General features: G+C 44.5%; 1 protein-coding gene across 1 annotated transcript; it reads left to right on the forward strand.

The window, feature by feature from the left end:
- Positions 1-78: 78 nt before the first annotated feature.
- pdcd11 (programmed cell death 11) lies at positions 79-22165 on the forward strand. Its single transcript, XM_018750947.2, has 36 exons — positions 79-161; positions 560-676; positions 1437-1577; positions 1688-1855; positions 1988-2149; positions 2664-2784; positions 3171-3346; positions 3653-3760; positions 3901-4107; positions 4475-4599; positions 5068-5128; positions 5224-5370; positions 5498-5749; positions 7513-7644; positions 7911-8105; positions 8371-8541; positions 10021-10234; positions 10801-10953; positions 11032-11144; positions 11995-12482; positions 12815-12877; positions 13374-13470; positions 13676-13765; positions 13989-14091; positions 15624-15801; positions 15928-15984; positions 16192-16314; positions 16706-16828; positions 17000-17153; positions 17386-17481; positions 18087-18245; positions 18466-18716; positions 18803-18971; positions 19847-20000; positions 20122-20287; positions 21356-22165. The coding sequence occupies exons 2-36, from the start codon at positions 575-577 to the stop codon at positions 21525-21527; spliced, it is 5391 nt and encodes a 1796-aa protein (XP_018606463.2). The 5' UTR covers positions 79-161; positions 560-574; the 3' UTR covers positions 21528-22165.
- The last annotated feature ends 64 nt before the right edge of the window (positions 22166-22229 follow it).

The raw sequence follows: 22229 nt of genomic DNA on the forward strand, positions 1-22229 counted from the left end.
CAGGAAGTGTTGTTAAACCCCGCCTTCTGAGCGGAAAAAAAACTAGTGGGCTGTGTTTCTGCTACAGTGAGCCGGATACGCACCCCTCTCTGTAGCTACTTCCGGGGCACGCACGTGTGAATTTCTCTTTCCAATGTGCGTGTTAGGGCTGCAAGGAAAGGGTAACTTTTACTGTTTATTCGTCTTTCTTTTTAACGCCTTTTTTCGTTTAAAGCAAACCTGGTCTTGGGTTTTAAGTACCTTGTTTGACGTCATTGCTTCTCGAGCCAGTATTTGCCATGTTTTCTGAGTGATGACTGCTGAGTCTCTGCCTCAGTCACTCACTGTGACATGATGATATATACTCATACTGCCGGTTCGATCGTAACTATTTTTTTCCCCCCACATTCAAATGTTGTTGTAGTTATAAAGCTCATATAATTAGCTTGTAAAATCACTGACAGTCAGTGCAGTGGTAAGTCATTCGGATAAATGACCGGTTGGTGGCAGCTTTTTAGGTTTGTGGTGTGTGATCAACAAGAGAGAGTTAACTTACCCATGACTGGTTGTTGATTGGTAGTGTAAAAGCAGTAAAATGGCATCTCCTGAAGAGGACTTCCCACGTGGAGGCATATCCAAGAAGATCAGTGGGAGCAAACCTGTGGTCCAACACGTTGAAGCAGACAACTTGTTCCAGGTAAGTATAGTACACTACTGTACACTCTTTTTGTACACTGCTGTCACAGGCAATATCAGCTTTTTACCTTCTTACTTTTCCTTAGCTGCTGTCTTTGTCCAAGGCGGCGATATTTGTCCAACATTCGATATACCTACCCTCTTCAGAAATTTAAGCCTATTGAGGGCAAGTGTGTTGATCAAGGTACAACAGCAGGAGGGGGTTTCAAATTAATAACATTCTGATTGTAAGGCAACATATACCAATACCTGTTTTTTCTTGTGCCATACTCTGTGAGTTTATCAAGTAAATTGTGGACAATTTCTGTCCAAAACACTAAAAGAACTGCTTTTCAGTGAGTAGCGGAACATTCCCCTGCGATAAAGGAGAAGATGGTCCCCCTTAAGACAGTTCACTACTCTTAGGGCAGTAGAAGGTGTGAGGGCATTTTGGTTTGTGTTGCACTCCTACAAGTTGCTGTGTAGTAGTACTGGGAATATTTGTCATTTAGCAGTGATGTCTTCCTGAAGTGTTCTCTGGAAACACACACACAATGTCTACAACCACTTGTCCTGGGTGGAGTAGTGGCGAACTGGAGCCTAACCCGGCAACACAGGGCACAAGGCTGGAGGGGGAGGGGACACACCCAGGACGGGACGCCAGTCCACCGCAAGGCACCCCAGATCCACCTCTTTGGAAACAATTTAGCTGTTTAAATAATTGGGTATGGAAACTGAAACATTTGCACTGTCTCTTAGCGTTATGTTGTTTTTCTTCCCAGACCTGTGAGACAGCAGAAAATAAGAAGAAAAGGAAAAGCATAAAACAAGGAGATGGGAAGGATGCAAAGAAGCAGAAAATTGCTAAAGAAGAATCGCTGAAACTCAACGCAGCTAAAACTGTTGACATTCTCCATCTGAAGGTGAGCAAACAGAATGTCATAAGTAAAGTCATAAAGTCATAAGTAATAATTTTTGTGGCATAGATATCTGTTGGCTTCTCTGTGGAGATAACCTTGTGTTTTGTTTTTAGAACATCAAGGTTGGAACATTGATCCTGGGCTGTGTAAAGGAGGTCACTGATTTCGAGGTGGTCATCAGCCTTCCTAGTGGAATCACAGGCTTCCTCCCAGTAACCAACCTCTCTGAGGCATACAGAAAGATGCTCTGCAGCCAGCTGGACTTGGATGATGACACAGAGGTAGTTTACTTGCACTGAACTGAGTCTTTCATCTTTTTTTCATATCACCATCATATTTTTCCTAGGAGATGTTATGCACTATAAATAGTTTATTGAACAAAACTTAATCCCTTACACCTTTATGGTTTCTAGGAAATATTCACTCTGCCCTACCTCTTTCCACTGGGAATGCTGGTGCGTTGTGTTGTGTCCAGTTTGGGAACCACAAAAACTGGTCACATAAGCCTCAAGCTCTCCATTGATCCTAAGCTTGTCAACAGTGGTCTCAATGCAGGAACCCTGAAAGCTGGAATGGTGAGTTCATACCCTTGTCTCGCGGGGTTTCAGGATATATGCATCACTGTTTGCGTAGTGTTTCATCAATGTACGTCGTCAATTATTGAACATCCAGCTAATATCACAGATTCAGCGGTCAGGTAGAGAAGATTAGTGGTTTGGCAGATAGGTATTGACAGAGCACTGTTAAGGTGGCGCTGCGAGGTTCTGCGCATGAAACATTTATTCACATAGCTGATGCCTTTCACCAAAGCAGCTTGAAATGATATTTCTGTTTATACAGCTGAGTAAATTTTATTGTATCAATTCAGCATAAGTACCTTGATCAAGGGTGCTGCAGCAGGAGGTAAGATAGGCATTAGGGTAAGTTGAATGGAAGGTGGTAGCTCTAACTGCTCTGCCACCTCCTGCTTCTGTGGAATCATGTTTGCATGTCTTCTGTGTGTGATCACTGCCTACTTTGCACAAATTCTGCGTGTCCTTTTTGCACCGGTGTCCTTAATTTCACTGTCACTCATGTTGTTTTATGTAGGTGCTCAGCGGCTGTGTGGAGAGTATTGAGGACCACGGCTTTCTGGTTGACATTGGTCTGAGCGGGACCAGAGCTTTCCTTGCAAAACCAGAAGCCAACCAGTGTTCTGCAAAACAGGCCGGTATGTCCAGACAATCTTTTTTTGAAATCCGTGCAGTTGAATCATTTCAAATAGAAATGTTAATGTGTTATTTCTGAATTATTTTTGTAGGCTCAGAGTGTCAAGTATAGTGTATTAATAGTCAACTTCCTCTTTGTAGAGTTTAGCTTAGCCTGTTTTAAAAGGAATAATTTGTGTCATTTAATTCAGTGTTAGGTTTAATCTGGGACTATGACCCTAATGTGTAATTTTTTTTTTTTTTTTTTTTTAAATATCCTTTAAATTCAGTTTCTAAAATGTCAAAGGTAGTAGGTGCTTTTCAAGTGTGCACTACTGCTGGCTGGACAGCAGGACCAGGTCTTCTGCTGTTTATACAGACACCCGTGTCGATTTTGTCATTGGAGCAGAACTCAAGGTCGGTCAGTACGTCACCTGTCTGCTGGAGGAGGTTAAAAACAACGGGCGCATCGTCCGTGTCTCGATGAACCCCGCAACAGTCGCCCAGACTTTTGCTACGGCTGAGCACGGCTGGACCCTGAGCAGCCTTTTGCCGGGTCTTTTGGTCAACGCAGAGATCAAGAAGGTGCTCTCTCTTCAGGGATAATCAATAATTTATCTATATGCCAATGGCTGTATTGCCTCTTTCCCACATAGTGAACATGTCTGATGTCACAGGTGTGCTATGTGAATGAATGCTTGTTAAATGAAGTGTGTGTGTGTGAGAGAGAGAGACAGACAGAGATGTAAATGTCTGTTTTCTATTTTGTATGCTGTCTTCTGTATTGTTTCTATAATGTGGATATTATATACTCTTGTTTCCCCATTTATAGAGGTATGGTGGTCATCTGTTGTGTCTTTCTGGTTGGATCATTGTTTTCTTGTAATACAGGTGACCAAAAATGGCTTGGTGCTCGAATTTCTCTCCTCCTTCACTGGCACTGTAGACTTTCTCAACATGGATCCTGAGAGAGCAGAAAGCTACAGCCCTGGAGATAAAGTAAGAGCTCTGCAGCTCTCTCACGGGCAAGCTGCTTAGAATGGAGACACATGGAGGCTACGCCGTGTGTGTTCCTGCCACAGTGGATGTTGTTTTATATGTCTACATGTAGTTCATTTTCCCTCCTTTCTGTTCTGTAGTTGAAAGCGTGTGTGCTGTACGTGGAGCCCAGCACGCGGTCGGTGGGTTTGTCACTGCTCACGCACCTCTTCAAGCCAGGGTGCGTGGTGGAGCCGGTGTTCAGCGAGCGGGTAGGCGAGGTCGTGGAGGGCTGCAGGCTCAAGTGCTTGCATAGCGCATCCGGGGCCATTCTGGAGCTGCCGGAAAAGACGGTGGCCTTCGTTCATGTGAGTTCAGCGTGTCGCTGATGTGCGTCCGGTACTGCGTGGCACCCTAGCGAGTAAAACCATGTCCGATAACGCTGCGATGTTGTTGAAAAGAATTACAAAAGCAGATGCTTTTCCTAGGCCAATAATAATGACACAGACACTGGAGGCAGCAGGATTTTTGTCCGAGTATTTCTTTTGTTTTCTTTAAGCTTACCAAATACCTTTATCCACTGTTCTTCTCACAGCAGTCCTGTGCGTGATCCATTCGTACGATATGTGGTTTCATTCAAGTCATTTAGGTGTACTGGGGTCTGTTATGAATCAGAAAAATGTGTGACCACAAGTTCATATCCACAACTGTATTTCTTGCTGTCTGGTGTTCCAGAGAAATTACCTGCAGGAGGCCAATGAATCTTTCAGCCATAACAAGATCATAAGCACACTGTCCCATGTGTGCAGGATCATGGACTTCAGTCCACTGGAGCAGATGCACACAGCCAGTTTGCGCAGGTGAGCTTGTGGGGTGAATCTCAGACAACATGTTGCAGAACTGAACTCGTGTTTTTTTTTTTTTTTTTTTTTTTTTGCTTTGTTGTTTATTACCCAAATTTTCCATCTTTCTCTTCATTTACTTGTATGACTTTTCAAGGCACAGTGGAGTGTATCGCTATTTTTGCTTGCTTTGTGAGCATTTGAAGTGTGCAGCCAAGAAATTAAAAATTCAGTATCGCTTTAGCCTTAAATGTTCTCCCCCCCCCCTCATATCTATATTGATATTTAATATTTGTTTGGCTGAAACCTTTTTTTTCCTAAAGCAGTGCAGTATAGAGCACCTTACAGCGATTTACCCAGTTATATTAGGTTGGGTAATTTTTATTGGTGCAAATCAGGATAAGTTCTACAGCAGGAGGTGGGATTCAAACCTTGTTCTTTCAAATGGAAAGCAGCAGTTCTAACCAGCAAGTGTGTGTTTTGCAGGAGTATTATTGATACACCCTTTCTCAGATATCAAGACATAAGACCTGGGCAGTTGTTAGAGGTATGAAAAAAGATTTCATTGTTGTTACTGGTTGTCCACTTTGAAGCAAACCGCCTGTTCCCTAATGTTGTGTTCTCCTTACCTGCATCCCTCAGGGTACGGTATTATCTGTGCAGCCCTCTGGAGTGATCGTCAAGGTGACTGATCACATTAGGGGACTGGTCCCCAGTCTTCATGTCGCTGATGTAGTCCTGAAGAACCCGGAGAAAAAGTACAGTGTGGGGAAAAAAGTCAAGTGTCGGGTAAGTTTGTCTGTTATGTACTAGTGCATTCTGGGAAAGAGGCTGTAGAGCTGGATAATGGCATATTCTTATAACTAAAAATAACAATGCTGGGTAATGGAGAGTTTGTTGTGCTCATGTTGGACAGGTGCTGTTAGTGGAGCCTCCCTCTAGGAAGCTCCTGCTGACGAGGAAGAAGGCCCTACTGGACTCCACCCTCCCCCTCATCCGCAGCTACGCAGAAGCCAGGGTTGGGAAGGTTTCCCACGGCTACGTCGTCTGTGTGAAGGACTTTGGCTGCATCGTGCGCTTCTACGGCAACGTGAAGGGTCTGGTCCCACTGCAGGAGCTCACCGCAGAGCCAGTGGTCGATCCGCAGCAGCTTTTCTATGTTGGACAGGTTGGTATAACAAGCAGCACTCATCACTGGAAGTGCAGAGTGTTGATGATCTTTCAGTAGTCATCCCTCAATTTACGGGGTTAGTTCTTACGATGAAATTACCCTGTTAGTTGAATTGGTGAATGTAAGGGAATCAAAAGGGGATTTGATCTTGTGGGGGGGGGGGGATCGGTTCCTCTATGAAAAATGTGTCCCCTAAAAAGTATTTTCACGCATCACAATATTTTCAAGGCAAGTTTTGTTTTTGTTGCTTGTCCTTTAACATTATAGTTTTATTTATTCATTCATTCATTCATTCATTCTACATGATCACTTGTCCAGTGCAGGGTCTTGGTGGCCAGGAGTTTCCCTTGGCAGCACAGGGTGTGACGTTTTGATAATTTATGACATAAATTCCTCAAGGTCACGGTGTGTGTCACACTGTAAAGCACATGGACTCTATGCTGTAAGAAGCACTGCGATATGCCACCAATAAATATTTCATTTTAGACGGTCTTCATTTTATCATATGGTTAAGGCTTTATTTACACTTTTGTGAGGGTATTCATATTATTAAAGGTGCGCATATGACTGATGCACACACCCATGTGTGTGTGGAGAGCACAAAGGGAGGAGGGACATGGTGCTCCTTGGTGTTTATTTAAAGCCTCTGCTGCAGTGAGGAAGGAGAGTGGAGAGCAAGTCTCTCTTGTCACAGTCAGTGTTTCTGTAAATATAGCAAATAAAAGCAGGCATTGTACCCGTAAGTTTGTATACCATGTGTACCCCAAGTTATACCGTAAGTTTGCCCTCAGTCCTGCCTCTGGGAAGAACACACAGTAATTTAACTAACCAAGTGAATTGTTTTATGCTTGTAGTTCCTTCCACCCCTTTTCCATAAAAACGCTAAGGACCCGGGTTCAGTTCCCTTAAGTAAAATATTTAGGCTGACTTGATAGTGAAAATTATCCAGTAGTATGAATAATTAAATAATTGTCATATTAGTTGCTTAGATAAAAGCATGAGCTAAATGAGTGAATTATAATGGATCTGCTGTTTCAGTTGCAGTATTAGATTTACATTAGTTAATGCTTGTGGCTGCTTGAGATTGTCAATGTAAGATGTTGTCCTTTCATATTGCCTTATGCTAAACATCATTTTCTGGACATGGTTAAATGAATTTTTGTAGTTTTCTTAGATGTTCCCTCAAGTCTTTATTCCCTGTTGTTTGATAGTTTGTTGTTGTGTTGAATGGCTGCTCTGAACTGGTAACTGGGGACAGGAGTTGGAGCGGGGCTGTGTGTGTGTGTGTGTGTGTGTGTGTGTGTGTGTGTGTGTGTGTGTCTGCACTTGTACTGCCTGTTGTGTCTCTTCATAATTGTGATGTGCTATTTTGGAAATGTAATGACTGCATATTTGCCAACAATGCCACTGTACTGGATTTATAAGCAAATTCTATGAAAAAAGGCTATGAATGAACTATCAGCTCATTGGGACAACTGGTATCGTAGTTGTTAGAGCTGCTCCCTTTGGATCTAAAGGTTGCGGGTTCAAGTCTCACTTCCCGCTGTAGTTCTCTCGATCAAGGTACTTACCCTGAATTGCTCCTGTGAAATTACTCAGCTGAACAAAAGGGTAAATAATTGTAAGTAGCTTAACATTTTAAGTTACTTTGGAGAAAAGTGTCAGGTAAATGAATAAATGTAATATGAGTGATTTCCCCCAATCCTTGTATGATCCTGTTATCTTTGACTGTTCTGTCCTGGCTGTGTCTTTCTGTGCAGGTTGTGAAGACTAAGGTCTTGTCATGTAACGCTGAACAGGAGAAGCTGCTCCTGTCCTTCAAGGCTGCGATGGGCCCAGAGAGTGACAGCATGAAAGAGCACCTTCAGGAGTTTAACTTCGAAATTGGAACGGTACGGTACAACTTGCACAAAGTGTTTGTTTGTAAGGTTAAAGGTCAGCAAGATTGATCTCTCACTACAAATTATGCGATGCACATTAGTTATTGAAATTTCAAATATTTCATACCTCTCATGAATGGATGTAATGGTAATATTGGAAGTAATGTGACGTAGTAATTGTCATCCGTCAGAGACTATCCTTAAGACACTGAAGAAAGACCATTGGGAGTGTACCTGTTGTGGAGTTCAATGTGTGGGACTTGCACTATGTATTTCAGAAAGTAGAAGCCAGGATTGTGAAGAAACTTCCGGATGTCCTGCAGATGTCGATCCTGCCTGAAGAATCTCCAGCTCTCCTTCCGAGAGCCCATCTGTCTGACCACGTCTCCAACTGCTCTTTGCTTTGGGAAGCATTAAGAGAGGGAGATGTGGTCTCCAATGCAGTTTGTCTCAGCAAGAGCAAGAGCAACGCTGTATCCTTATTCTCCTTTCTTTCTTGTAACTGACATCAACAGGATATTTGGATATTTAGGGTGCAGCAGGTAGCATAGTGGTTAGAGCTACCGTCTATAAATATAAGTATAAATGAGTAAATAATTGTAAAGTGCTTAACATTCTAAGTCACTTTGGAGAAAAGCATCAGCTACAGGAGTAAATGTAATATTTCTTTTACACGCAAATGAATTGCAAGCTGCACTTGATTTTATTTCCTGTGATGTGACTTTAACCTTTCTGAAGATACTAACTAAGAAGCCAATTGTGGCAGCTGCCCTAGAGGATGGCTTTGTAGCCAGGGACTTCTCTGACCTCCAGGTGGGAATGCAGCTCGTGGGCTGGGTCAAGAACATCATGCCATACGGGGTCTTTGTGGAGTTCCCATATGGTCTCGTAGCACTGGCGCCCAAATCGGTGAGTGTGCTGCTGCTTTTTTAAATGTATCTACTGCAATTCAACATGGAAATGCTGTATGCTGCACACATGGGACACTTAAAGCTTGGTGGTTAGCGCTGCTAACCACCTATTGCTGTAGTTCCCTTGAGCAAGGCACTTACGCAGGTATTGCTGCAGTAAAAATGACCCAGCTGTATAAATGGGTACATCATTGTAAGCTACTTCGGGGCCTGGGGGAGTAAGTAATAGAAATAAATAAATGAATGTAAACGTAATATGAATGTTCATTAGATAAACACAATGCCCTGCCAAACTATCTGCTCTCGGTCCTCGTTTCACACAGTTTTGAAAGTACAGACACGTTTATCCAAAATATAAACGTGTTTTCTGTGCTTGTCTACTTTCAAAAATATATTTTTCAAAGGGAACGCATCCTGTGTTTTCACATCTCACCGTTAGCGGACTGCTGTACCGCATCAGTTCACTTTGTTTCCAGTTCGTGTCTGGTGTTTGTGAGTGCTGGTGATCAATAACAGGGTGGCGATTGCTGTGCCTTTTTATAGAATGAATTAGTCAGCATCGGTTAACATTACATATGAGGTTGTGACAAAAACATGCCTCCACAAGTTTTAATATTAATGTAGCTGGAAGGTAATTAAAATACTACGTCTTACAGTGTATTTGGTTATTTATTAGCTGTGTCCTAGACATTTACAGAACCTACCCAGTGATAAACAAATGAACAGCTTTCGTTGTACACTTGTATTAATGGTATAGATCATAATGCAGTCTAAAAGTGGCCAGATGCTGAAAAAAGTTGGACTTGTTGCTTTAAGTTTATGAAAGATGATAAAATAAAAGATGTGTGACACTCTGGTGCCCATTCCACAGTCGTCCCTCATGCCCTATGCTTCCAGGAGAGGCTTTGGAGCACAGTGACCCTGCACACAACCAGCAATTGTTGGAAATGGGATAGATATATAACATTTTTCACATGAATTTTTGAGAAAAAAAAATTGACAATGAAATATTTTTCAATGTAACAATGAATTCCTTATAGTTTTATTAGGCATCCTAACCCATGATTAAATTGGGGGGAATCTGTACTATTAAGCTTGTGTTCATTGTGACATAGTAGTTGGCTTTCAGCAAAAATCAACTTCTAAACAGACTTCCAGCCCCAGTTGTTTGTAAACTGAGGACCCAGTGTCATCCCTTCCTGTGGTGTCCCATTTGCTCAAACGATCTTAAGAAAAAAACAGTAAAGTTGACCTGGTTGCTCTTGAGGTTCCAAGTTGAAGGCAATTTTTTTTTTCCCCCCCCCCCTCCCCCTTCCCTTCGGGGAATTTGAGGAGGAACACCTTTCTGAAGCTAACATTGCCCCTGCGATTTCTTTTGTCATTTTTTTTGGTACAAGAATTGCAGGAGTTGTATACTATCAGTCATGGGATGCAGATTGAGTAAATTCCTCAATATGACCCATACTTGATGTTTCAGGCTATTAGTGACATGTTTGTCACCAGCACTGAGGGCATCTTCCAGATAGGCCAGACTTTGTTGACTAAAGTGACCAACCTGGATGAGGAGAAGCGCAGGGTGCTGGTGTCCCTGAAGGTGTCGGACGTCTCCTCTGGAGAGGAGGATTCCCTAGGCAGGCTGTTACATGGCTTGCAAGAGCGGACAGCGATGGTAAAAATGATGTCATCCAGAGGTATGACTCCAAAACACACATTTATTAAACTGTAATTTGGAAGTCAAATGCCAAGTGATGGAATCCCTGTAGTGATGATAATTCATATCACAGTCACTGCAGAAGGCAGACTTTTCTGAATGATTCTTAAGTAATATTGATTTATGCTAATTTCCATATTAAAAATAAGTTCAAAAGGGAAAAAATGGGGCTGGGACCAAACACATGACATGCACTAATCGCCTAGAATAACTCTGCACACCCAACATTAATTTAGAAGACAATGCTAAATCTACCAAAAACATACTGTTCTGCCGTTTACTTATTTTACATCAAGATTGCTTAATTAAAGCTTATGTTAGTGCAAAACTGAAGTGATGACTCCCTAAATTATAAAGTACATGGTGAAATACTCACTCATTGACTGAGAAATGGCAGTCTGGTAATTGGATACTTTTAAAATGTTTAATTCTTCTCATGCTTATTACAATCCTTATGAGCGTTCATTAACTGAAGGATGTGTAGACTGTACAAAATTGTTTGTTTGTAATCAGTGTTTCATCTCCCTTTCCACTTTTGTCTGAAAGCTGATCTGAAGCTGCCCGAGTTTCTCTGCAGTCTGACTCTGGGTCAGAAGCTGAAGGTGACAGTTGGCACTGTGAAAGAGGATGGGAGCGTGACCTTTGTGGGAGATGAGCTCCCTGGGGTCACCGTAGTGGCCAAGAAGTACCATGTGACTGGTGAGTGGAAGTTTTGGGTCATCGGTCTAACAGTCATCAGTGAGTGTTATATAATTAATACATGGGTTTCTGGTCAAGGTGTGAAAGTGGCTCCAGGAGAGAAAGTCACTGTGGTGGTACTCCATGTGGACCTGCTGGCTCTTCAGGTCCATGTGTCCCTCATTCCCGAGTTGGTGGGAAAGAAGAAGCATGTAAGTTGTGGATTACTCAACCTTTTACTCTCTCTCTCTCTCTCTCTCTCTCTCTGTGTGTGTGTGTGTGTGTGTGTGTGTGTGTGTGTGTGTGTGTGTGTGTGTGTGTGAGAGATATCTCACAGAGGACAAGGCTGGTATATAATTTTCTTTTTTTTTTTTTTTTTGAGTAAATGTGTAACTGAAAGGTTGCAGGATCATTTCCTGTTATGGGACCCTACTTATTTACCCTTGAACAAAGTAACCTACCTGCTGCTGTAAAAATGCATGTATGTAAAGCTGGCAGTTGCAACTGGTCCAAAATCAGAAGCCCATAGATTCTTGGTTTTAGCTCTAATGTGGTGTAAGTAGCTCCCTCTCTCCCTCACGACTGCTGAATCCTTTCTAGCATTCAAGGAGGTTCTCAAAACGCACCTGTTGCGGACTCACTTCTCTCTAAAACTTACCGCTTCATAAGCCCGCATCGCACGATCTGTCACAGTCGCCTTCGTATTTCCTGTCAGACTCAATTCTCTAAGCAGCTACTAGTGTAGTGTATGCCGACAAAACTGTTGGCCAGGTATTGGCCAAACTGACCGTGCCTTGATAGTGTGTCTCTGTCTAAACCTCTTTGCCTTTTTCTGAATTCAAATTTATTTTGTCTGAGTTGGAGAAAGCCATCTGCTAAATGAAAACAGGTCAGTTTTCTGTGACTATAATGTCTGCTAAGCAGATGAAGTATAACTGGAAAAGCACCGTAAAGTAGAGCTCATACAATGTGAGCAGTGAACTGTAACAGAATCATTGTGTTACCGCTAACAGAATCGTTGTGTCATAAATGGTATTTCTTGCAAAACTGTTTTTTCTCTAGCTTGAGACGGGCTCCACTCTGCCAGCGGCGGTGCGGTATCTGGAGGAGGAGTTTGCTGTCATCTCGCTGGCTGATAAAGGCCACCTGACTGTGGTTCACACGACTGCCCATTTGAATGAATCGTTCCGCTTCAAGTCTCAGAAGCTGGCTGTGGGGAGCAGCCTGAGCGTCATCGTGAAGGACTCCAGCTGTGAAGAGCTTGGAGGGCTTCCTCTGGTGTTACGGGCTGCACTCGCTGAGGGTGCCCAAGGTCCCACCCTCGATGGGTCCGCGAAGCCCTACAGGATCGGCAATGTGGTGACGGGCACCGTGAAAGCGATTCGACCCCTCTCTATACTCGTAAGCTTGCCGGACAACGTCAAGGGCAGCATCCACGTCTCTCAGATCAAGGATGTGGTCAGTCCGGGCTCTTACCCCACCTCCACCGTGAAGAAGGGCAGCACGGTCACTGCCAAGGTCATCGGCACCAAGGATGTGGCTGCTCATAAGTGAGTCTGCAGGCTGCGATTTTAATATTCTTGAGTGAGCACTGTGCAGATTAACAGTTAAAATATTTATCTTAAACATGGCATGTAAATTACTTGAAGGATTTGGTTATCCTTTAAGAATTTATTTAGATGTGCTTATTCTGCTTTTTCAATGAATGATAAACTTCTAATCAATGCTTAAGATGAAACCTAAAAAAATTTTAATGTAAAATTGACTTAGTGGTCAGATCAGTTAGGGCTAATATTTGACGTGATCCCTGTCTGTCAATAAGCAGTAGTTTTTAGTCTTACTGCAGTGTTCCTTCAAGTAGCTCTCTTCTGCTTTTTAACAGTTACCTGCCAATTTCCCATCCTGCATTCAAGTTTACCGTGCCTGAGCTGACCATGTTGCCAAGGTATGGACTGCTGAGTCACCTGTGTTGGAATTGAACAAACCCAGGATTGCGTGAGATAGAAAGGTTCAGTGCTGTCCAATAGGCAGACAGACAGACACACACACACTAGCTGAAACTGCTTGTCCCAAGTGGGATCGCGGCGAGCCAGAGCCTAATCCGGCAACACGGGGCGCAAGGCTGGAAGGGGAGGGGATGCACCCAGGACGGGACACCAGTCCGTTGCAATACGCCCCAAGTGGGACTCGAACCCAAGACCTGCCGGATAGCAGGATCTGGCCAAACCCGCTGCACCACCGCACCCCCTCCATCCGATAGGAATAAACTAGTCCAATTTTAGGAAGGTGTTTCGAAGTGTTGCTGTGCAGTGCCGCAGAGTGACAGCAGTGATTTGGCTATTGTCACTGCTGCGCTGTTAGTCTTTCTCAGAGTTTGTGTGTGGTTTTGGCGTGTGTGCTTCCTCATCTACTGTCATGCTATATTGTCACTTTCCTCACAGCGTAATGGAAGGCAATGCCAGTTTGCAGGGCGCCAAGATGATGAGGAAACTGAAAAGATATCGTCCTGGAGACGAAATCACCTGCTATGTGTCAAAGGTGAAACGGCATCTTTGTGACAGGCCAGCGTGCTTTGAGATCCCTTGATATTATGGAAAGTGTAGGCTTCCAAGAAATATTAAAAATAAAAAAAAAAAGTATATCAGGTGACATGTAAGTGTAGAACTTTGAAGAGTGCTGCATGACGACTCTGCTTTTCTTGCCAGGTTTTATGTATATCTTACAATTTTCTCTTTGTCTCCAGTATAACATGCAGAAGAAGTACCTGGAGGTGGAGGTGTCCCCCTTCATCAGTGGGGTTGTCGATTTGTTGCTCATGACTCTTGACCATAAAGTAAGCAAATGCTTCACCGCCGTCCTTGACTGCACGTGAAAACCTATCTGCACCGTCTCCTTGCTCTGGTTTTTAACCTTTTGGTCTTGTGGTGGGAAAGCCTTCAGCGTACATGGTGTTTTTCCCCTTCAGTCTGACATGAGGGATATGCTGATAGATGAGTGAGACACTTGCTGTGAAGTCTGTCTTGATTGGATGTCATGTGCTGTGTATTGATGTACAGAAACTGAAGCACCCAGAGAAGATGTATCGTACGGGCCAGGCACTTAGCGCTAAAGTAGCTGGACACTCCCATGTCCCGAAGCAGCTCTCCCTGTCTCTTACAGGTAATCCTGGTGTGACACACTCCCTCTACCTCCCACACTTATGTCCTGATTTAAAAAAGGAAAAACCTCGAATCATTTTTCATTATAAATGCAATTCTGAAATATAAATGTTTGACAGTAGGTTTTGAAACTTCAGCTCCAGAAATTTCAGCTGTTTGAGCTTATTTACTGGTGTAAAAAACAGTGGTACTGTAACTCATACTAGTGCTATACTAACACTTTTTGGAGTAAAGTATAACTGTGCACATGTCAAAGATATGAAGAATAGTACACTGGTTGACCACCACTTCCCATATTCATGTGCAACATTCATCATCATCTTACTACTTTCAACTTTCTTTATTATCTACACAATTCAGTGGTTAATAATGCATTTATTCATTTTGCTGACACTTTTCTCCGAAGTAATTGACAGTGTTAAGGTTACAGTTATTAGAGTTACATACACACTTTCTGAACCGCTTGTCCCATACGGGGTCATGGGGACCGGAACCTATCCGGCAACACAGGGCATAAGGCCAGAGGGGGAGTGGACACACCCAGGACGGGACGCCAGTCCATCGCAAGGCACCCCAAGCGGGACTCGAACCCCAGACCCACTGGAGAGCAGGACCCGGTCCAACCCACTGCGCCCCCTTTTTATAGTTACATGCTTAGTTATTTACCCATTTACATAGAAGACACACGTTGATGGAAACCAAGTAGGGAAAGTCGCAGCAAACCGGAGCCTAACCCGGCAACACAGGGTGTAAGGTGACACACCCAGGACAGGACAGCAGTCCGTCGCAAGGCACCCCAAGCAGGACTCTTACCCCCTTATACAGAAGAGTAATTTTTTATTTCTAAGTGCCTTGCTCAAGGGTACTACAGCCAGAGGTGAGATTTGAACCTGAAACCTTTGGGTCCAAAGGCAGCAGCTCTAACCACTATACCACCAGCTGTTCCTGATAATACTGCAGATGTTTGATTTAGTTACGGTTTAGATGCTGTAAATGTCTTGGCTGAAGCGATAAGTCAAAAGTCACAGCATTTTATTAAATGTTATTTTTTATAGACTCTGAACTATGTTAAAGTTAACAGTTTTTAATGACCCAAAATAAAACACCATTTCCACAAACACGTATTCAGTGCAGAATGTTGACCGATTCATCCCAGGAAATCGTGCAACGTTCATCTTGTCACTGGTCATAGAGCCTCCCGGACACCTGATACAAGGTGTAAACGGTGTGGAAGTGAGTTGATCTAAGGCAGTCCTATACTCCTGTTCTGTTTGAGTGCATTTTACAGCCAACTAACAATTGGAGGCAGTTATGCACACTTCTCTCAACACTTTACAGAAATTTGTATAACTGGTCAGTCAAGAAAATGTCATTAAACACGATCAGTAATGTGGCAAATGTTTGCATCTTCAAAAATGTATAACTGAAATGTTCCTAATGCCAGGAGCCAGTGTACCTATAACCACATCTGCTGAGTAGAGGAGACGTTTGCATCCCACTCAGACGTGTGTCCTTGCCCCGCCGCCCCAACAGGTGTATACAGCCTCAGCACCGGGGCGGTGACCCTCGGCATTGTGCGGAAGGTGGTGGCGCACAGTGGTCTGGCAGTGTCACTGCCTTTCGGCAGGTCAGGGTTCGTGTCTCTGCTGGACCTGGCTGACTCCTACAGACCCAACCCCCTGGAAACGTACCTGGTCGGCACCATCGTCAGGTCAGTCACATCGCTTACAGCCAGCCCCAGTGGGCTATGTACGCAAAGACTTTCACCATGAAAACTCTAGTGAGAGTCAAAAATGGTGTGTATGGATCAGTGGAAATGTTGTTTTGGAACCCCTAGGTGCTGCGTCATTGGAGAGGACGACGGGTCTTTGCAGCTGTCTCTCCGTCCGTCCAGGTATTTTACAAAGGCATGTTTTTTTTCTGGTTTTGCCTTGGCATATTTTCTGCCATTTTTTTTAAAATCATACTTTATGCAATATTTTTCACAATTCAGACAAACACCAAACTGTGAAGTTTTATCCTGGTCAACTGTGCAGTTTGTATGAAAATGAAGGATAATCAAGATCTGTGCTTGCAGCCATTACTACTTGATTCTTTGCAGGGTGAAGGCCAGCTCAGCACCTCCTGTGAGGGATGTAGAAGTTTTGTCCATCGACGATCTTAAGGAAGGCCAGATTGTTCGTGGTTATGTCAAATCCGTAGGAGACTCTGGGGTTTTTATAAGGTATCTGTGCTCTTCTGGAACGTCTCATCGAAGTGTATGTCACTGTAAACATATTTATGACAGTGAGCTGGCAGTGGCAGCGTTATTTCTCACAGAACAATGTTGAGAATAACAGGAAAATATAAACATCTCCTGAAATGTGGAATCTACTTGGCTCACCTGCAGGTGGCGCTGTGGCTTGTGCTCATTTTATGGCTATGTCAGCTTGACTTGTACTCTGAAAGACCGTACTTCAGTCCACAGAAACACTGTTGTTTGCACTGTTTGTATTTACCTGTGCTGTCTTTCTCAGTTCTTTGGTTCGGTTCAGCAGGGCATTGAACTTGGAACCAGCAGGGATGTGGGAAAGGTTCTTCAATTTTATACTGAGCCTTGTGTTTTAATGTCACAGGCTCTCCAGATCCATCACAGGCCTTGCCCGCTACCAACAGTTGACCACCTACTTTGTCAAAGATCACAGTGTGTATGCAAAGCACATACAGCTGAGCGGCCTGTACACCACCAAAGTGGTGAGGTAGGAACACCGGGGTGCTCTTTCCAGCTTCTCTTAGAAGGTGGCATCTCCATTTCCACCTTCTTAATGTTTTGTACATGACTGAAGCAGTCGCATGAACTCGACCTGCCTTCTTCGATCGGTTGCGTTTCTTGACGACACACACACTGCTTCACGTCTCTGTTTCCCTAGTGTGAACAAAGAAAAAGGTCACGTGGAGCTGTCACTGCTGCCACAGGACACAGGGAAGCCCGACGTCCTCCCAGAATCCCTCGGTTTGCCTCTGCGTCTCGGCAGGAAAGAGAATAAGGGGAAAAGGAAGAGAGCGCAGTGTGAAAGTAAACAAGTAAGATGCGCACATCGATCGCAGTGGGTTCAGTTTACTCTCGGTGATTTACTCGCCAAGTAAGGAACCGCTAGGATGAGGTCGCTGTTGATGGGTCAAAATTGAGTTAAACAGAACACCTTTTGTAATAATTTTCTCTTGACCATAATATATTTGTTTTATATTTTCACTTTAATTTTTGGCTCTGTGAATGGATTCCATAATATCACTGCTTTTTTCCCCTCTGCGGAAGGTGCCGGGCAAGAATGTGAAGAAGACAGACGTAAAATCGGACGAAAATGACAGCGGAGTAGAAGTGTTCTTCCGGGAAGAAGAGAAGCAGGACAAGGTGACACCTCAGATGTTAATTCTCTCCCCCCCCCCCCCCCCCCCTTGCTCCAAGATTGATTATGATAGTTTTTCCTTGGACAGATTTAGTATGTTGTTTGAAATATGTACTGTGCATCTTTTACGTGCTTCAGTTTACATAGTTGTGCTTCAAACAAAATTTATTTTTTATTCCTCCCTTTTCCGTCTTTCTTGTGCTGTTTGTTCTTGTCATAATTTCAGTGAGGAGCCAATGTGTTTATATAAGCACCTTATGCTTTTGCCCATAGATACAGGATGGTGTTGTACTGGAGCAGCTCACGGTATTTATGTGTGTTCTTATTAATTTAGCCGGCACTTTCCTCTTACTGTTATTTAGCCATTTATACAGCTGGATAGGTTTACTGTAGCAAATCAGGGTAAATACATTGCTCAAGGGTACTACAGCTGGAGGTGAGACTTGAGCCTGTGACCTTTGGGCCCAAAAGCAGTCGCTCTAACCACTACGCCACCAGCTGTCTGGTGAAGGTTATGTACTTTACCTAAGGGTACAGTATTTCAGCTTTCACCCTAAAGGTTCATGTCTTAAGGGCTTTTGTTTTGTACCCGTCCTTCCCCCTGCCCAAGTCCCGGAAGGCGTGCCGTGCTGTGGAGGGGGTGGAGGCGCAGCCCGTGAGGCTCCACGTGCCAGGGGGCTTTTCGTGGGATGCGTCTCTGAGCAGCCTGCGGCCCACTACTGCTGCGAAGGATGAGGACTCCAGTGACGAAGAGGAGGCTCCAGGGCAAGTAAGAGGGAAACCACTTTTCTTTCTATTTTGGCTCTCCAACTTTGTGCCTGAGTTGAGCTGTGATTCAAGGTCTTAATGTGAACTGAATTACTCATTGAAATTACTGCTAATGATGATGTTCGTAAGAACCGTGAGTTCTTTGAACATCTAACGAGGACAACTACGTAGTGGTAGGTGCTCGTAAAGCCGGTGCATACGACCGACTCTCTGAACAACAGCCCCGGAAGAAGAGCAAGAAGGACAGAGAGCTGGAGAAGCAGCAGGAGGAGAAGCGGCTGTCGCAGCTGGAGAATGAGCTGATGGACCCGAACCTGCAGCCACGGAGCGCCAACGCCTTTGAGCGGCTGGTCCTTAGCTCGCCAGACAGCTCCCTGGTGTGGCTGCAGTACATGGCCTTCCACCTCCAGGCCACTGAGATTGAGCAGGCCCGCGCCGTGGCCGAGAGGGCCCTCAAGACCATCTCCTTCAGGTGGGTGATCCGTCAAGCACGTCCTCCAGACCCCCCTGCGCCTTGGCTTTGCTCCTCTGCGCTCACGTACGGCTGTTCTCTCCCAGGGAGGAGCAGGAGAAGCTCAACGTGTGGGTGGCGCTGCTCAACCTGGAGAACCTGTACGGGTCCGAGGACAGCTTGCACAAGGTGTTTGAGAGGGCGCTGCAGTACTGCGAGCCGCTGCCCGTCTACCAACAGCTGGCGGACATCTACACCACGTCCAACAAGCATAAGGTGAGCTGGCTTTGGCCTCAGGGATCCCCGCCGTTTGTTGCCTTGTGTCGTTAGACCCTTTTTTTGTCTTTATATTTTAGTGGGGTGTTGATAAGTGATTTTACTCTGCCATTTATACTGAACTGCGTAGAGATGATCTGTCTGCACTGCACTTCTCCTCCCTTTGCTGTAGTGCTTACCATGGTATTTGTTACATTTTATCAGATTAGTAGTATTTTGCACCAGTGATCTCAGAGGTGAAACTGCAGCCCGTTTTTGTAAAATATGAGCAGCCTTTGTTTTCAGAATAGTGTTTTCAACTTTGCCGTTTTAAATTTGAAGGACAAAAATTGATTCATTATAAGCTGATGTACATTCATTCATTTCTTCAAAGTGCTGTGCAGTGAATTTTTTTTTTTTAATTTTATTTTTTAAATTCATGTTTAGCGGATACCTTCATGCAGAGTGACTTAGTGTTAGATATACAACACTGAATTCTCTAGTCATTCACCCATCTGTACAGCAGCGCAATGGGACACACACACACACACACACACACACACACACACACACACAGAGGACAGTTTAAAGTCACCAGTTCACCTGAAACACATGGCTTTGGACTGTTGGATGAAACCAGAGCACTTGGACGAGACCCACGTAAACAAAGAGAGAATATACGCACTCCGAGCAGACCGTAACAAGGGCCATGTGTGCACACTGTCACCCCCAGTAATAACAGTCGAGTACCCTGGTATTAGACTCTCTGTTCAGTTGATTCCAGGAGTTGCTAGAGGTGCTGCTGTGAACGTGTCTTCCAGCTTTGTTCTTACAGACTTTAGGCTACTTCATTGTGCCACTGCTAACAAAAAGACATGCGACTTGTGTTCCACAAGGAAGCCGAGATGCTGTATAAGAACATGGTGAAGCGCTTCAGCCAGGACAGGGCTGTGTGGCTCAGCTACGCCACCTTCCTCCTGAAGCAGGGCCAGAACGACTCAGTTCATGCCCTCTTGCAGAGGGCGCTCAAGAGCCTTCCAAATAAAGAGCGTAAGACCCTGGCTGCCCTGATTTCTTATTAATTACAGGTTACACAGTTAATCTGGGTGTAAGTTATTGACATGTAAAGTTTTACACAATAAAAATGTTTATTATTGATTTTCCTCCCCAGATGTGGATTTAATAGCCAAGTTTGCCCAGCTGGAATTCAAATATGGTGATGTGGAGCGGGGAAAGTCCATGTTCGACAGGACCCTTTCAAACTACCCCAAGCGCACGGATCTGTGGTCCATATATATAGATCTGATGATCAAACATGGAACTCAGAAAGAAGTGCGGTAAGTAGCCTTATACACGGGAGTGGGACGCTGCCTTGTGTGTGTGTGTGTGTGTGTGTGTGTGTGTGTGTGTGTGTCTGTCCATCCATAGTCTTGAACCTATCCAAGACGTACAGGGAATGGTGCACCCTGGTCAGGGTGCCAGTCCATCACATAGATACCGAACCACACAAACACTCAAAATGCAATTTAGACACTGGTTCACCTGAAAAACATGACTTTGGACTGTGGGAAGAAACAGGAGCACCCAGACAAACATGGGGAGAACAGGGAAACTCCAAAACAGACTGAAATAGACTCCAGTCCGTGTATAAATTCACAGCCAGGACCCGCGAGACTCCAGCACTACCAGCTGCTCCGCTCTGCCACCTTTGCGTCTGTGCGCATTTCCATAGGAGCGTCAAAAAACACCGGAGAATTGCAACGTGCAGCAGTCGGCACTGTTGTGTTTCTTCGCACATCAGAAATGACGACGACCGTTTTCAGTGAGGTGTACAGGTTTTGCCTGTGGTGGTATTTCAGTTTGGTGTCAAAAGTGTCAAATTACTTCTAACACGGTCTCTCTTTATAGTATAGCGTGGGGGTTTATTCCTGTCCCCTCCTTGGTATAACCTGAGCTTTTTATAGCCAGTTCAGTTTCCCCCCCCATTCCCATCCATTCTCCAGAAACGTGCCAAACTTCCCCGGCTTGTGCTGATGTGCTCTAACATGTCCAGCGAGAGATACGGTGTCACACACCAAGCTTAGACACAGGACTTGACTGGCTGCCTGTTAGTCACACTTGAACGTTGCTTCTCAGAAATATTACAAAACACTCCGGGTTGTACAGCAAAGCAACAACCAGGAGTGCTTTTGTAATGGCTTTGGACTGTGGGATGAAACCAGAGCACTTGGATGAGACCGCGTGGTCTATCCTGCGACGTGCACTGGGATTTAAACCAAGCACACGATGACCCTGCTTTTCACCCAGCTGGACAGTCTGTCCACTTTTTAACAAACGAAGATGATTCTGTGCCTGGTTTCACTGTTTACTCTCCACTTTATTCATTAACTTTGCTTTTCTTCCAGGGAGCTGTTTGACCGCGTGATCCACCTGAGCGTGGCGGTGAAGAGGATCAAGTTCTTCTTCAAGCGCTACCTGGAGTACGAGAAGAAGAACGGGACGCCAGAGAGCGTGCAGGCTGTCAAGGAGAAGGCGCTGCAATACGTGGAGGCCAAGGGCTCGGCAGCAGCCAGCTAGATCTGGAAACGCACACCCGCACCCATGCATACACACGCCTGCCGTGTAGCCGTGACCGCCGCTCGCCTGGCTGCACTTTGAGCAGGAAATTGATGCGCCCGTCGCTTCTCCTACAGCGCGGTGTCGGCTGCAGTCCTTTCGCCCCTCGCACCCGGGCTGTAAATGAGCGTAACCCGAAAGTGTCGCCTCTCGTACCGTGTAAACTCTGCTTCCGTTCACTGAGCCCTCGGACCGGCTGGGCAACGGTATATGGTTTGGCCTACAAACTGTCTTAGTTAACTGTTATAGTTTCTATGAGAAAATAATCTGAAGAGTCACAGCTGATGCTGTTTTTTATATAGTTGTTTAAAATGATTTCTCAGAACTATTGTGAATTTGAAATGGATATTGGAAGTGAGACTTTGCTTTTTTTTTTTAAATAAACATTTGTCATCTGCACTGTTTTCTTTACAGGATACATTTTAAAGAGAATACGGAAAAGTTCTCACTCTTCTGACCCACTGGTCAGGGTGGATGGGGCACCAATCCATCGCAGAGAAGAGAGAGACACACACACACACACACACACCCAAGTCAATTTACAGTCATCAGTTTGCCTGTACTGTATATCTTAAACTGTGTCAGGAAACCAGAGCACCCAGGGGAAACCCATGCAGACATGGGTAGTGTAATATCGTATTGCCATTTGTCTTTTGAAAGAGT

This window comes from Scleropages formosus, chromosome 16 (genome assembly GCF_900964775.1).
Source record: "Scleropages formosus chromosome 16, fSclFor1.1, whole genome shotgun sequence".
Taxonomy (NCBI): domain Eukaryota; kingdom Metazoa; phylum Chordata; class Actinopteri; order Osteoglossiformes; family Osteoglossidae; genus Scleropages; species Scleropages formosus.

Bases quoted from the DNA above. Each gene is read 5' to 3' on its own strand.
- pdcd11 (XM_018750947.2), top strand. From the start codon at position 575: ATGGCATCTCCTGAAGAGGACTTCCCACGTGGAGGCATATCCAAGAAG. The intron at 18,246-18,465 runs GTAAGAGGGAAA...TCTGAACAACAG, and splicing joins AAGAGGAGGCTCCAGGGCAA to CCCCGGAAGAAGAGCAAGAA. The intron at 20,001-20,121 runs GTAAGACCCTGG...TTTCCTCCCCAG, and splicing joins GAGCCTTCCAAATAAAGAGC to ATGTGGATTTAATAGCCAAG.